Consider the following 16,970-nt stretch of genomic DNA (forward strand, 5'->3'; position numbering starts at 1 on the left):
CTGGCCAAAATTTTGGCCAGGAGACATGTTATTTGTTTGTAAGAGGGAAAAATGTGGCATGAAGAAATTAACAGAATCTCTGCACCTGAGGTAAGGGGACAAGAGAGGTTATTATGCTGGGCACAGAAGCATTTTTTCCTTGAAGCACAAGATTCATCCTTTCCTGAATTAGACTGCCTCAAAATCCTAATGACTTTTTGGCTGGGAAAACAAATACAACTAATAGAAGTAGCAGACAAACCCTTTAATGTAAACAAACAACTTTCTACCCAAGAAAAGGAAGGCAGAAATGAAAGTTTAAAAGTTACATTCTGGAATAAAATTTATTTTTAGGTATTTTAACTATGTCTGAATTAAGATTCATAGAAACTCCTAGAGACAAATGAGATGGGCCCTAGCTTAAAAGCTAATAAAACATTTCAGCAATCAAAACAGCTATTTTTCATTCACTAATTTAAAAGACAACTTTCATTAGAAAGATATACAGTTGGGCAAGTATTTAAAAAATTACTTAAGCAGAGCTTACAAAAGCTCAGCACATCAGCATTTGAAACAACAGTGTCCGGCTGCATCTAAATGACCACATGTAATGGGCTAGAAAGGGTTTGGAGGTGGGTGGAGAAGAAGAGAAAAGCAAAAGGACACCAGTCTTGTTAATCTGATTGGGAGGCAGTGGGAGGGCCTCTAACATAGTCACTGAGTTTGAATGAGTCCAACTGCCAAATAGTGGCACAATTATCAAAGATATATTCTACTGGATAGGTCCTGGTAATCTGGAAAAAACCCAGTCTGAGGCACCAGGAAACACACTTGACCTTGAAAACACACTACTGAGCAATATAGTACTTGGGCTTACACACCTACATGGCAAGTGAGATCTTTCTTAAACAAGAGACAGGACTATGCAGTACGTTAAAGACTAACAAGATGGTTTATTAGGTGATGAGCTTTCGTGGGCCAGACCCACTTCCTCAGATCAAATAGTGGAAGAAAATTGGCATGACCATATATACCAATATGGTTATGCCAATTTTCTTCCACTATTTGATCTGAGGAAGTGGGTCTGGCCCACGAAAGCTCATCACCTAATAAACCATCTTGTTAGTCTTTAAAGTGCTGCATAGTCCTGTCTCTTGTTTCAGCAAGACCAGACTAACACGGCTACCTCTCTATTACTATTCTTAAACAAGGTGCTTAAGAAATAGAAAGAAAAGGGGAAGATGAAGAACAGCAGGGCATGCTGATAGCTGGGATTTCTTGACTTTTAAGGAGAAAGTGAGTTGGATCACATTTAAGAGGTTAACAATTTTTCTTCAAGGGTGTGTGTGGGTGTCCATCTTCCCTCTGTAACTTCCACTCTAATGCATCTGATGAAGTGGGTTTTTCCCCAGGAAAGCTTCTGCCCTAATAAATCTGTTACTCTCTAAGGTGCCACAGGACTCCTCATTTTTGCATAATTTTTCTTATAATGATGCATAACAACAGATAAGACTAAATATGGTATGTATGCTGTTTGCTGCTTTAAAACTTTTCCCCTCTAATGCTTTGATCCATTTGCTATAAATTAAGCTGCTAATTTAAGAAGGCTATAAAAACAATGAGGAACTCATTGTGGCATCTCAGGAACTAACAAAAATATATAGAATCATGAGTTTTCATAGGTAAAACCCATTTAATCAGATGTATTGTGGTGGAAATGACAGATACCAAGATGACAAGTAGTCCTGTGGCACTTAGAGACTAATAAAAATATATACAATATCATGAGGTTTCATGGACAAAACCCACTTCAGATGAGCTGAAAGGTGGAGTGGATAACAAGAACTCACACTTTATTATAACAGAAAAAGAAAGGAAAAATGCCTGTCAGTTGCAGTACTGGTGCTAATGAAGCTGAGTAGGCTGGAAGTGTCCCATACTTAGCTTTTGATATAAATGAGGTGTTAAATGTAGGGAATATTAGCAGAAGAACCACCTGTCAATTTAGGACTAGTGTAAATGAAGTTAATTAAGCGGGCTAGCTGTCCCCCATACATAACTTTTGATGTGGAAAAATGGATGTTGAAGGCAGGATAAATTTGCTTTGTAATGAACCAACTAGTTAATGTCTTTATTCAAGCCCAGGGTTTAGGGCTGTCAAATCTTTAGATTAATTCCGAGTTCTGCAGACTCTGGCTGTAACTGGTTAGTGAAATTAAGCGAAATTCCTTTGTAGAAGAATGGCTACTTTTAAATCCATAAGTGAGTAACCAGGCAGGGTAAAATGTTCCTCTGCAGCAGTGTTTCCCAATTTTATTTGGCCACTGACCTCTTTGAAACTCAAAAGAATTTTGCAGAACCCCTAATAACAGTCTTATATATGGAGCTGAAAAAGTAGACCACAAATAAGTAAGGATAATAATAAACAAAAGCTAAACAAGATCATGAGATCAACACAAAGGAAAATTGTTTTCAATAAAATTCATAAATGCTTAAATATTAATTATTATTATTTTAAAATAATAAAATGTTATTGTAATGGAATTTTCTCCCAGGATCCTTATTTTCACTTCTCCATGAAACTCCATTTGGGAAACACTGCTCTACAGGTTTATGGGTGTTACCATTTCTGATGTCTGATTTGTGTCCATTTATCTTTTGGTCATTTAAGACGACTGTTAGTTGATATCACTGGTCACAGACTCTGGCGCCTAAACCTATTCAGGCCTGGAGGGTGACACAAGCAATCATGGGGCAATATACTGGCTCTCAACAAAAGAGTGAAAGAATCACAAAATTCAACCTAGGAAAAAAAGGAGGTGGCCCTATAACTGGAACACTTCTCAAACACACAAAAATTGGCAAAGAATGTGTGTTTTATTAATGAGGGCAGGGGGCTGGACTCGATGACCCCTTTAGTTCCCTTTCTCGAGTTCCCTTTCAGTTCTAGTGTTCTAGGATTCTATGAATGGTCATGAATGTATACACCAGCAATCAATTGTTTACTACAACTCCATTAAGAGTTGTAACTTAATACACATGAGCACAGGGGTGGGCAATAATTTTTTACAGGGGGGCCACTTCACATATTTTTGAAGTGGTCCCAAGCTGGCCCAGAAGGGGCAGGGCCTTGGACAGAAGGGGCAGGGCCAAGACACTTTCATGCTCCCCCGTCTCCCAATCTTGATTGGCCTGGGGGAGGGAGAGTGGCAGGGTGTCTGCAGGCCAGATTCAGCCTGTGGAGGATCTTGCCGCTCATCAGATAAGATCAAAATATTTTTCAGTGGGCCTTAAACGAGGACAAAAATATTGACATTAAAATGTGTAATTTATACTATTGATCACATTTCTTTCACTAACAAATTTTGTTGGTACTATCTTAAACTTAGACCAGAAACTGCAGGCTGGAATTTAAGTGTTTCTTTCCACCAACACAGGTTGAAAGTTGTGTTGCAAAGCTGCAACTCTCCCACAAATCTAACGTTTTCTGGCCTAAAATCATATTTACATATAAACAAGTATTTTCCCTCTAGTTTGTACTTTTTCCTTACCTAGTATTTTCACAGCATAATGAGGACTCTCCAGAATGACTCCCTCTTCTGTGTCAAACATGGGATTATCTATTCCAGTTTTAGGAGGAATCTGTGCTAGTTTCTTAAGCCTCATTGAAGCAGTGAGGTCGAGTTCTTGTTTCTTTCCTTCTTCTTCTCGTCTACGCCTCATGTCCTCCTGCTGCTGGCGAATCCGCTCAAGTTGAGTGCTTCGTCGTACTGGCATCATCCTGGAGCCCAAATCCCCAGGGCAATCAACTGCCATTTCTCTGTGCTTCTGAGGTTCCTCAGGTGATGCCAGATCCATATTTTTTGTTTCATTGTCAGAGTCTTCTGTAACATGTCCATTCATATGAGAAGTTGTCATGATTATTTATAGTAATTTGTATCACTTCTCACATACAGATTCTCTTACAAGGCTGGTTTTCTTCATGTTCCCATTTAAAAGCCATTATAACTCCAAAGGATAGTCTCCTAACATCAGAAGAGCATGACTGAAGAAATATCCAGCAAGGAAATCTAGTGAAAAATTTGAAACAAATAATAATGAATAATTGTGCTACTAAACAAGTCCTGACTCTTACATTTATATAGTACACTTTCCCAACTCAAGCATTGTTTACTACATCACTGACACAATTATCAGTTTAGTAAACATCATATACCAATCTTTAAAAAAAAAAATTAAAAAAGAGATGGTTCTGTTAAAAAAATCAAGTTCATATTTCCAGATGAAGCAGTAGAGATTTAGCACTTACTGTACAAAATTCAGAAAATTGCCATTTTGCAAACTTCCCACTCACAATTCTAACATTTTTCCTTTTCATTCTGAAGGACTGCAAAACATTTCTGAAGGTATGCTTCTAACTTTACAAACACGTATACATGAATGTGATCAGAGTTTAGTGAGGCTATGCACATGTGTAAAGATATTTGTGTGTGTAAGCATTCCAGATGATTCTGCTCATACCAGGTTCAGCTGTGTGGCGCTGCAGCGTGTAGAGCCAAGGTCAGCTGGGGATTCCCCAGCTGATCCCAGGCTCCTGCGCAGCATTTCCTCGGAACCTATAGTCAGCTAGGGACTCCCCAGCTGACTGCAGGTTCCCACACAGCATTCCCTCAGCTGATTCCAGTTTGCAAAAACGCCATGCTTGAGGCTGTGATCAGCTGGGGAGTCCCCAGCTGACCCCGGGCTCAGCTGTGAGGCGCTGCTTCTCCAAAGTACCCTCCTCTTCCCTCTCCTTTGTTGCCTCTATCTAATAGAAGAATAGGGGGGAGGGGGACACAGGGTTCCAAGTAGTCGACTTGCAATTAGAAAATCTGATATTTCACTGATTTTTTCCCTTGAATATCCAGTTGACCCCTACTTAAATCCTTTCAAGCACAGTCATGGAGCTTTTAGACATACTAAAAGATTTTAACATTCTGCAGAACTTGCAAATTTAACTGAGAATGGATCTAAATTAAAACCAAGGAGGATTAACATGTAAGGAAAAGAAGAAAAATTGAGTGCTGCTGCTTTCCAAGAACTGTTTGGATGAAGAGAAATCAAAGAATTATAACAAGCAGTGCAACAAATGTCACTAATCTCCACAAAAACTGGACACATCAAATCTTTGCAATGATTATGGCTAGATTAATACTAGCCGTATGCAAAAACTTAAACAAACAGTCTTGCAGCACCTTAGAGACTAACAAAAAATGTAGATGGTGTGACGGGGCGAGTGCACCCTGCACTCAAGCCGGCGTGATGCCAGCACTATGGGGCCAGCTGCAGCTGTGGGAAAAGCCGTGGCAGTGCAACGCCTGTTTGGCCCCAGCGCAAGAGGATCAGGGGGCAAGCGTGCCCTGCACTCAGACCGGCACGGTGGGCCAACCACGGCTGCGGGCTGTGCGGCGCCAGGTCGGAACGGGGGGATGACATCACCTGTGGACAGGGCGACGGGGGAACGGCTGATCCGGCGGAACCCTGCCGCTGGCGGTCGGCGAGGAGTTTAAAGGGGGAGAGCAACGCGACAGAAAAGGGGATGCTGGAACTGAGAGCAGCGAAAGACGTGGAGGCAAGAGACAGCAAGAAAGGGAGGCAGACCCAGACCGACAACGTGTGGACGGAGGTACAGTGAATACCGGAGGCAGGTAGGAAGTGGCCCAGGGCTGGGTCATGGAGTCTGCGGGCTGACGTGTTTAGGGGCGACTCGACTCCCCCGTGAGCCAGTTAGAGGAGCTTGTCTCTCCGCCTTAGAGCTCTGGGCCAGGATCCGGAAGTGAGGGAAGGCCCGGGTCCCCCTACCCTGCCATCCCCAACTAAGCCAGCTCCGGCAGTGTTTGCTTTTGATCTAGGGAACGCCCGCCAGGAGGCATGTGCGGTGAAACGGAGTCGACGAACTTAAACCAAGCTACAAAAGAGTACGGGAAGACACGATCTGTCTGAGGGCGGGCCGCGGTGCTTCCGGGTGGAAGGCAACAGGTATAACAGAGGTGTACCTAAACAATAAACCAAGGGTACTCAATACTTTGAGTGTTCCCGGTGGCGCACCCTCCCAGGGGGAAAAGGTTTGCATGCTGTAACAGATGGTATCATGAGCTTCCGTGGGCACAACCCACTTCTTCAGATGAATGGAGTTAAGGGATCCAGTTCCCAAGTAAATAGAGAAAGAGAAGAGATAAGGAAAGGAAGAGAAGGAAAACAAGGGGAAATAAAGGGGAGGGGGAAAAGGCCAATTAGAATGTCCATGCTAAATGAAGCTGATTGAGTGGGTACTAAGTGCTCTTAAGTACCCTGTGGTTGTTTTTTTAAGTCATTAGGAAAGGGGTGGCCAACACATCACTCATGAGTTGTACGCGGCTCTCCCCCCCCCAAAGTGCAGCTCGCGAAGCCGACCCTGGCCCCTCTTCCCCAACAGCCCCTGGCTCCCCTCAAGATGCAGGCTGTGCTGATGCTACCTCCAGGGACATTGGAGGTAGCGTGGGCTTCCTGCGGGGTGGGAGGGGAGGAGAGGGGGAGTTCCAAGACCTGATGTGCAGCTACAGAAGTACATGGGCTGCTCTTCCCTCTCCCCCCAACAGCCGGTGTGGTACCTAAAACACTGGTCCATCGCACACTGCAGACTTTGTTCCCCTGCTGCCTTCCTGCATGTGGGGGAGGAGGTGGAGATACAGGACCGCGCCCGGCTCCGGCTGCTCCAATGGTGCACGCTGCCATAGGGAGCAGAGGAGCAAGGTGCGCACTGCCCAAGCGTTTGGGGTTGGCATGGTCCGGGAAGGCAGCAGGGGAATAAAGTCCCCAGAGTGCCAGTGCCAGCCCCAGCTGCTCAGGTGGCGCGCGCTGCCGTGGGGAGCAAAGCGCATGCTGCCCGAACAGCTGCAGCCAGCACACTGGGGATTTCATTCCCCTGCTGCCTTCCTGCATGGGGGGGTGTGTGGAAGGGGAGTCCTGGATTGCGCCAGCTCCAACCGCTCAGACAGCATGCGCCTTGCTCCTCCACTCCCCATGACAGTGCACGTTGCCTGAGCATTTGTTGCTGGCGTGGTCCGGGACTCCTCCTTGTGCAGGAAGGCATCAGGCGCCAGACGGACCAGCATTTCAGGTACCGCACCACTATTTGGGGGACAGGGGAGCAGCCTGTGCACTTCCTGGGCCTTGGGGAGCAGGTAACCGGTCCCTGTCTCCTCCCCCAGCACCCACTGGCACCCTGTTCTCTGTCCCGGGCTCCTGCCCCAGCACTCTGTCCCCTGCCCACACCAGTACAGTTGGAGCCACATTAGTGAGATCTGGGGGGTTTTGGAGGGTTTTTTTTTTTTTTGGTATCTCACTTGTGTGGCCCCGACTGACTTTTCTGTGGGTCAGTAACCCCTGACTCAAAACAGCTTCCCCACCCCTCTCATAAAGACAATGCTGAAACATTGTGTTTGACATAATATTTTATTTAAAAATTAAGCCTGGCCAATTGGGACCAAACCCCCATCTGGTCACAGCATCGTAACACTCCTGCACCACCTCCAGACTTGAAACCTGAGCCTACTCGAAACTGGAACCCCCTGTCCTGAGCCTCACATCCCCAAACTCCTGCACCCCCACATCCCCAGTCTTCTGCCACAATTCTGCTGCACCATCCACACACTGCAAATCTGTGTTCTGAGCCCATCATATTCCCAGCCTCCCTGCCCTGAGCCCCTCATGCACCGTAGCTCAAACTCCTGCTCCCTCACAGCCACAAGCCTGTGGCTTGTTCAGCACCCCAACCCTCTCCCTAACTCCAACACTCTCTAGTCTGGAGCCCCCTCCCTGAGCCAGCATCCTCTTCTCTACTTCCTCCTGCACCCAAATTCCCTCCCAGAGCTTGCACCTCTCCCCCCTTTCCAGTGCTTTTTTGTGATGGTATGCCTCAGGATGGTGTACTGGCACCTATTTTCCCCCGGCGCGGCTTTTTTTTTTCTGCTCAACTCTTCCCTACCTCTCTCTCCCCCCAAGTTGATGGCTCTTCGCACTCTATCCACTGCTATTTTGGATCTTCATCTCCAACAGGTTGGCCACCCCTGCATTATGATGTAGAATGTAGTGCGTCATCCACACAAGGACTTTTAGACCTCTACTGTAGGTAGCAAATGTGTAAATGAAAGTAAGTTCTGCAGCCTCCCTTTCAAGCTGGTTTTTCAAATTGTCTTGCAATAATATGGTAACTTTGAGATTAATTAATGAGTGTCCAGGGAAGTTAACACGTTCCCCAACAGGTTTCTGTGTGTTACCTTTTCTAATATCTGATTTGTGTCCATTAATCCTCTCAGAGAGACAGTCCAGTTTGGCCAATATACATGGTAAAAGGGCATTGCTGGCACTTGATGGCATATTTCAATCTTTAAGGTGCTGCAAGACTATTTGTTATTTTTTAAGTTTTTTCAGTTACAGACTAACTCAGCTGTCCTCCAGAAACATGGAAAAACTGAGACCAACTGTGCAATGAAAGATCAAGTGTCATCAAGTGTCAGGATCACAGATCAGACAAGAATCCAGATTCTTCTGAAGTTTTAGAGTTTAGTGGAAATTACTAACCTGTCAGTTTTAAGAATTATGAAGTACTTTATGTAAACAAACCAAACAGAACTCCACATGCTTATCTGGAGGTTCAGCAATAGTAGTTAAGTTGCAGACAAAAAGTTGTCAAATGTCCACTGGCAACTTAAAAAGATACAAAGAGCTACAATTTATTTGCCTAGAGCGGAAAAAACTGTAACTAAGACACTTAATATGGAAAGGGTGGCCCTATTATGACCTATTAAGATCTATCAAACAATTTGGACCAATATGAAGCAATTTGTGGTGTGACCCATCTCCACAGTGAAGATGGACACATTTTAGTTATAGACTAAATTTGGCTTATGGGCAATATTCTGAGGATCTAGATCTATTTGATCATAGATCTGGAAGCAAAAGAAGTTTCCTTATAAAGCAGTTTAGTTGAAGGTTAATTTTATTTTGACCAAATAATTTGTTTTAACATCACACTATACATCATTTTAGTAATAAGAGTAACTTAAAATTACTTTTTATTAAATGCATTTTTTAAATCAGAGAGCACTGTCAAAGGCTGATAATATGGCATGCCATTTTTTTTAACCTTAATTCTCCAACATGACAAAGACAATAGTTTGGCTAAATTATTTTCAGTGGATTGAAATTGTGATAGAAGATTTCTAATTGATATTAGCAACTGTAACAATAAGACCTCATTTCCAGTTATGTATTTGTCAAGTATCTGAAATTATGACAACAGCACAGACCAGACCCACTCATCTACAATACTAGGATATTACTGGCTCTTCTCATTATTCTGTCTTACAATTGCCTTTGGACAGCAGCTGGAACTCCTCATATCAGATTAGCATTCCATTTGCATTCTCTGGAGCTGGACTATTTGTTTCTATAGCAACAGCTTTGTCAGCTAGCATGAAATCATGCAAAGAGTTGAGGAAAGAACTTGTATCATACAATCAGAAAAGCCTTTCTTCAGTCTGCTCACTCAGCCTTTTCCTCTAGGTTTTTAGGCAGTAGTAGGTTAGTCTCCTAAGCCCAATACATGGAAAATTAGGCAATTACTCAAATGCAGAGCCATAAAACTCTTTTCTGCTAACTGTATCAAGCTCAGTCAGCAGATGGTTTAAGCCTCCCAGTAAGTAGCAGTTATGATGCCAATAAAACCTCTAAAGAGTAGTGCTTAAACTATTTGTTCTACTTATGTCAATCATTTGAAAGCACTTAAAGCCTGAATGACTCAGGTGAGGGAAATCAGTTTAGGATGTAAGATAAACAGACTACTTTTAAGAATACACTTCAATTCCATTAAATTCAGCTATGGAACTTCTGATTATTAGCATTTTTGAAAACCTGAAGAAACTGGATAGTTTGGGGTTCCCCCTCACATAACAGAAGAAAATTACATATCATGTACTCAGGAAGATAAGGCTTCCACTAAGCTCTATATTCACTTTATATATAGTCAGTCCGTATGTGATTATGGTAAAGGATGGGCTGAACAATGGTATGCATTACAATAAGAAACTAAACTTTTTCTGATAATAATGGTCAGCAATGGGTCCCCCTGAACTGACATGGAAGTCAGTTTCAATTCCAGATAAGAGAAGACTGCTAAATGCTATTACAGAAAGCATGTCGGAGGCCAAGTCTACACTGGCACTTCACATTGCTGTAACTTTCTGGCTCAGGAGTGTGAAAAAACACTGCCCAAATGCAGCAAGTAACAGTGTTGTAAAGCACCATTGTGGATCAAGCTCCTAGTACTATTAGCTACTCCTCTCACAGAGGTGACTTATATAATGCGGTGCTCATGCTGTGGCAACAATTTCAGTGTAAAGTGCTGCTGCAGCTGTGTTTTAAACTGTTAAGTGTATACAAAGCCTGAGTCTTAGTAAGTCTCAATAACTTTTTATTGAAATGTTGAATACTTTTGTTCCAATTACAACATCTACTGAACTGTTTTCAAACCTGGGTCAGGGTGAATAGCTGCTGATTATGCCAGCAAAGAATACTGTATCTTGCTCTCTAAATATATTTAACATACTTAGACAAGACAAAAAAGTGTGTGTGGGGGAAAGAATATCCCAACAGAATTTCCACTGACCTACCTACCAACATAGTATTAAAAGAAAAACTTTCAATTGCTCATTAGTTCTTGACAATATTCTTGCAGTGTAGCGTTTAAAATTCACCACTTTGAGACTGAAAAGACTTGTGTGTCTGTAATCAAGAAATTAGGAATTTAATATTGTGCACCTTTTTACTAGGGATGTCAACATGTAGTCAAATAAGCGATTAACCGATAAGCCTATGCTTATCGGTTGTTTATTTGACTACTTGTTGACATCCCTAAATCAGAGGCAGCAGTGTGGGGGTGGGGGCAGTGGATGCTGCTCCATGAGATGCCTGCCAGTGCAGCGGGGAGCTCAGCCCCCTGAGGACAAGGGCTGCTTTGTAGGATGCCGGTACAGCCTCTGTCTACATGGAGCTCCCCCCACAGACAGGCGCTGCTGCCACCCCACACTGCTGCCTCTGTATCAGAGGCAGCAACATGGGGTGGCAGGTGAAGCCCATCTGCAATGGGAGATAGTTTAAAAACCAGCTCTCTGTGCAGACTGACTCCCACCTGCCACCTCACACAGCTGCCTCTGATAGAAAGGAAGAAGCACTGAGTAGCAGGGGGCTCCCCAGCAGTGGGGCCGGGAGAACACTGGCTGCCACCTCTGCTCCATATGACTATCAAATAGTCATGTAATTGATAAAATGTGATGTGGTTACATGATTATTCAATTAATCAACATGTAACATCCCTATCCTAGGGTTCAGGTGACCACAGATTTCTACCTATTTAATAGGGAGCCCCATTCTGCTATGGAATTATTGAGGGGCTCCTACCACAGTGCGACTGTAAACAGTATACTTGCATCTTGAAACTAAGGGCAGTTTGTGTCTCCTTCCACTTCATAAGGCTTTCACCTCTTCGAGAGTGGTCTAATCAGGCTTAACAGCATACCACCACTACGTGGCACATCTATAAGTAAGGGGGGGTGGGGGAAGACAAGCTAACTGTATTGTGAAAAAGCCCGTTCTCTTCTTTGGATGAATGGAAAATAATCTGGGAACTGCAAAAGCCACTCATTCAATTACCTCAATTGCTAAGTAGACTGTGTTGCCTTCTTCCTTGTTCCTAGGGAACTGTAGAAACAGGTGATGCTTACCGATTCCAGTTAACTGGTGGGGACTGGAGCAGCTCTCGACTGGCCATCCAGTCCTATGGGTCAGAGGCTGCTCCAGCCCAGCTGCGGTGGTAGGTGGGTGGGTGGGTGCGTGCGAAAAGTAAAGTAAACTTCACGATTAATTGGTTAATCAATTACACAGGATTTTACATCCTTACTACACATAAGAACATTATCCCTTCCCCCATTTTTACTAATCGAAAGAACAGATTAGCCCTATCATCAACTTCAGTAACCTTGCAGTGGGGCAGACACAGAGGCATTATATTTGATGCGACAGTCAAGCATCTTGGGTTGATTTACAAGGATATCTGCCATTTCCTTTTTAACTTATGTTCTGAACTCTTTATCCTACCTATCCCAGGAAGCTTAGATGGCTATCACTACAGATCAGTCAATCCTTCATGTTACTGAGGATGATTGTGTCATTCAGTTTCAAACATTGCTTCCTACCCATTTCTGGTTCCCATTTCTTCTCAAGGAGCACTCATGAGATTACGAGATATCAAGGTATCTTGTTGATCTAGGAGCAAGAGAGCCGATTTGCTCAAGAAATTATAGAAAAGGGTTTTTGTTTCCCTTACTTTCTTATTCTAAAGGAGGAGCTAAAATTGGCATCTGATCCTAGAGCTCAGGAATCTAAATAGATACATTTGCACCAAAAATTTGTATAGTAGCTCTTCCTTCAATTATTCTCACTCTAGATTCTGTCTTTATTACCTTTGACATACTGGTTGCTTTCTGTCAGGAATAGTGACTTATCCAAGCAGACAAAGACTACATGTCTAGACAATTAGGGGCACTTACAGCATGTTTGGGTAGCATGGCAATTTATGATCTTCCTGTTTACAAAACATGTACGCTCGAGTGACTACTGATGTTAAGACACCCATTTTGGAGAAGAATACAGTAAAACTCCGATGGTCCGGCATCTGATGGTCCGACACCATCAGGAACCCGGATGTGCTCCGGGCAGCCGGACCATTGGAGCTGCTCTGCCCCCAGGTTCCCCGATTCAGCCGCTGCTAAAACTGACCAGCAGGCTGAATCGGGGACGCCTAGGGCAGAGCAGCTGGGGTGCTGCCGGGTTGGCCCCATAGCGCTGCCCCTCGGAGCTGTGGGACCCAACCCAGCAGCGCCCCGGCTGTCCCCGATTCAGCCGCTGTTGAAACTGACCAGCGGCTGACTCCAGGAAGCCCGGGACAGAGCAGTTCTGCCTCGGGCTTCCTGGAGTCAGCTGCTGGTCAGTTTCAGCAGCGGCTGAATCCAGATGCCTGGGGCAGAGCAGCTGGGGGGCTGCCGGGTTGGTCCCACAGCGCCGAGGAGTGGTGCTGCGGGACCAACCCGGCAGCACCCCAGCTGCTCTGCCCCAGGCGTCCCCAAGAGCAGCTGGGGTGCTGCTGGGTTGGTCTCGCCGTGCCAAGGGTCGACGCTATCGGACCAACCCAGCAGCACTCCAGCTGCTCTGCTGCAAGCTTCCCCGATTCAGCCGCTGCTGAAACTGACCAGCAGCGGCTGAATCTGGGGCAGAGCCAGACTATCAGAAGGGGGGGCTATGATGGGTCTGGGGTGGCATCCTCCCACCCCACCACAGACCCCTCGTAGCCCCCCCCCCTTCCTATAGTCCGGCAAATCTGATAATCTGGCACCTCCTGGGTCCTAAAGGTGCCAGATTATCGGAAGTTTACTGTATTACAGTTTCTTTTCAAATAACTCCTAGTGCCCACTTCTGTTGAAGATGACCACTCGCTAATCACCAAGAATGGGGTCTACATGTGCAGCCTGGAAGCAGAAAGAACAGTTACAGGTTGAACCACTTCTAGTCCAGGACCTTTTGGACCTAACTGGTGCTGAACCAGAGAATTTGCTGAACCACAGAAGGCCAATATTATCTAGCTGCATTACAAACACTTTCACTGCTTACTAGGGATGTAAAATCCCATTTAATTAGTTAACAGATTAAACATTAAGTTTAACTGGTTAACTGATTAAACAGAGGAAGGAGGTGGGGTCACTCCACCCACAAATGGACTGGAGTGGCCCACGTGCCACAGGCAGGGGCTGCTCCAGCCCAGCAGCTTTTGGCCCTGCACTGACTGGCAGTAGACAGCTTCACGCAGGACTGGAGGCAGCAGAGGGAGGGGAACTGCAGACTGCCAGGTTCCAGTGCACAGGCTTGTGTGGGCTGGGAGTCAGCAGCTCCCCAGCTACCACTTCCAGCCTTGTGTGAAGCTGTTGTTTCCCAGCCCATGCGGGCTAGGAGCTGGCAGCCCTGCAGGTCTTGAGTAGCCATCTGCCCACGGCAGGCTGCCCCCTGGGTAACAGTTAACCTGTTACTTGGTAAGCACCACACATTAAGGGTGATGCTTACTGGTTACATATTCATGTCCCTACTGATTAGTGAGTTCTTAGAAGACATTTAGGGGTACATTAGAGCTAAATTACAGCACAGAACACTGATAGCCAAGAACTGTGGCTGTAAACAACTTTATGGGACCATGGAAAACTTGGCCACACCTATGATAAGTGGACACCTGGTTAACTAAAATCATGCTGGATTACAGATGCTGCCAAACCAAAGAGTTCCAGACTAGAGAAATTCACCCTGTCGGCATATGTGGATCCTGGGACTAGCTTCAGGTTCTAAATATGAAAATTCTAGTTGAAGGAACTGAGTGGCTATTGGAATCACTTTTCTCTCTGTGCCCTTGGGGTGGAGGCAGGACAGGATGAGGATATTAGCATAAACGTGACCCCTACTTGAAACTGCTAGTGAAAACATTTGAACTCCTGCACACACTGAGTGGCATCCATATCTGCAGATATCTGAAAGAATTACAGTTACTGTAATGACTGAATGACTTTAAGCAGATCACTGCAGACTGTGTGGCTCTGGCAAAAAAGAAAAAAGTTTGGGATGCAAGTGATGGTTTCATCCATCCTCCCACTTGGAAAGACAAGGCCTGGGGAGGGATCATTGAATCACTGAAGTAAATGCATGGCTATGCAAGTGGTATCAGCAAGAGGGCATTTACTTATTTGACAATGAGCTGATCTTAGGATTACTGTGCAGGGATGTGCTCTGTCAAATATTGGAAAGAGCATCTTTGGATAGCATCGGACTAACCTGATAAGGAGCGCTTTAAACTAAGTCCTGTGGAGGATGGTGGTAATAATCTGACCAATGCATGTCAAGTCTTGAAAATAAGGAGAGGGGTCTTGTTTCTTGAGAAGGGGCTAGACCAGTGGTTCTCAAACTTTTGGGCCCGTGGCCCACCTGGCTCAATGCAAACCTTTCTGTGGAACATCAGCTGCTAATGGAAAACAGCTCTTAACTGCATAATTATGCATAAGTCATTTTGCTAGTGCTGCAACTAATGAGAATATTTTTTTCTTACTTTCTTCTTAAACCAATTTACATTATTAAACAGATTAAGCGCTTTAACTCTCTCATGTTAGTTTATCACATTTCATTTTAAATAAAGCAAATATTAATTTATGTCCAACACAAAAGGTTCCCATATTTTCTTTATTTAAGGCAGAGGTGAGGAACTTATTTTGGGTCAGGGGCCATTGACGCACAGAAAAATGGTGGTGAGGGTGCAAGGCCTGGATGGGAGGTGGGGTGCAGGAGGGGGTGAGAGTGTGATGTCTGGATGGGAGGTAGGGTGCAGGAGCAGTCTGGGTGTTGGATGTCTGACCAGAAGAGAGGATGTAGGAGCAAGGGAGGGTGTAGGAGCAAGCTGGAGGTGTGAGGTCTTGGTTGGGAGAGTGAGTGAAGGGAATTGGGGTGCAGGGTCTGGACATGAGGAGGGTCACTTACCTGGCTTCACACACCCGTTGCTCCCAAGCATAGCCTCCCGCTACTCCCACTGGCTGCAACTTCAACCAGTAGGAGCAGCAGGGAAAGCCTCCAACAGTGCGTCACTGTGCTGCCATTCCCCCAGCGGGGGGCGGGGGAGCAGTAGCACGTGAACCCGCTTGCTTTTCCCCAACAGAGCTGGCTCGCAGAGAGGGGCAGGTTGGGCTTTCTTCACCTCTCCCCATCTGCGCCCTCCAAGCATCAGCACAGGCTCCCCACTGTGTGTGTGTTGGGGGGGGGGGGAGAGGGGACTGAGCTCCAGCTGTGGACCATCTGTAAGGTAATTGTCTATCTATAGACCACACTTTGAGAACCACTGGGCTAGACATACACCTGCATTAGAAAGGCAAGAAGAAAAGCAACAGAGCAGTCTCCAAACTATCTTCGATGCCTGTACACAAATGAAGGGAGTATGAAGAACAAGCAAGATGAACTGGGAAGTCATAGCATATAAAGAAAATTGTGATTCAATTGTTATGACAAAGTTGATGGGCCAACCCCCATGATTGGAGTATCTGAGTTGAGAGGCATACCTTCTTCCAAAAGGATATGGGGGGGGGGGAGGTTGTTGCATTGTACATCAAGAATGTGTACACTTGCTCTGAGGTCCAAAAGAAAGTTAGCAGCAGACCTACTGAGAGTCTATGGGTGAGAATGAAAAGGAAAAAGAACAGTAGCAATGCTATGGTGGGGGTCTATTTTAGATCACCAAATCAGGAAGTGGAAGTGAATGAGTCAAACAGGTAACAAGATTAGGTAATACACACGAGCTTGTACTAATGAAGAGTTTTAACTGCCCTGATATTCACTGGAAGACTATTACACCAAAACAATGTCCTGCAAATCTTTAGCAAGTGTAGGGGACACATTTCTGAATAACTATGGGGTCAGCAATTTTGAATCTGGTTTTGACCAACAAAGATGAATTATAGCTACAAATGTGAAGATGGTCAGAACTTGGGAAGCACAGTGAGCATGATCAGATAGAAATCTTGGATTCTCTGGGAAAGATGACAGAACACCAAAAAGGAAGGAAAAGATCTCAACCAACTCAGAGAAATAGTAGGCAAGGTCCCATGTAAACACCAATTAGGAAGAAAAGGAGTCTAAGTGGGCTGACATCTTCTAAAAGATGAGATACTAGAGGGTCAACATCAAGATAATCACAAAGGAAAGATAAGAAGAATTACAGGAGGTCAATGTGACTGCACAAGGAGCTCTTCCCTAAAAAACAGAAAGGATACATACAGGAAATGGAAGGATGGGCATGTAATCAAGGATGGGAATAGCATGAGCATATAGGGACAAAA

The 16,970-nt window shown here is 44.8% G+C and overlaps 1 protein-coding gene across 3 annotated transcripts in view; it reads right to left on the bottom strand.

The window, feature by feature from the left end:
- The window catches only part of PALS1 (protein associated with LIN7 1, MAGUK p55 family member), a 102,588-nt gene that overhangs the window by 54,082 nt on the left and 31,536 nt on the right, over positions 1 to 16,970 (bottom strand). For all 3 annotated transcript variants that reach the window (XM_075927394.1, XM_075927395.1, XM_075927396.1), the window contains one exon: positions 3,531 to 4,049. In XM_075927394.1, the coding sequence (XP_075783509.1) occupies positions 3,531 to 3,897 (367 nt within the window). In that variant the 5' untranslated portion in view covers positions 3,898 to 4,049. The remainder of the gene's footprint in view (positions 1 to 3,530; positions 4,050 to 16,970) is intronic.

Source organism: Pelodiscus sinensis, chromosome 4 (genome assembly GCF_049634645.1).
Source record: "Pelodiscus sinensis isolate JC-2024 chromosome 4, ASM4963464v1, whole genome shotgun sequence".
Classification (NCBI taxonomy): Eukaryota; Metazoa; Chordata; order Testudines; family Trionychidae; genus Pelodiscus; species Pelodiscus sinensis.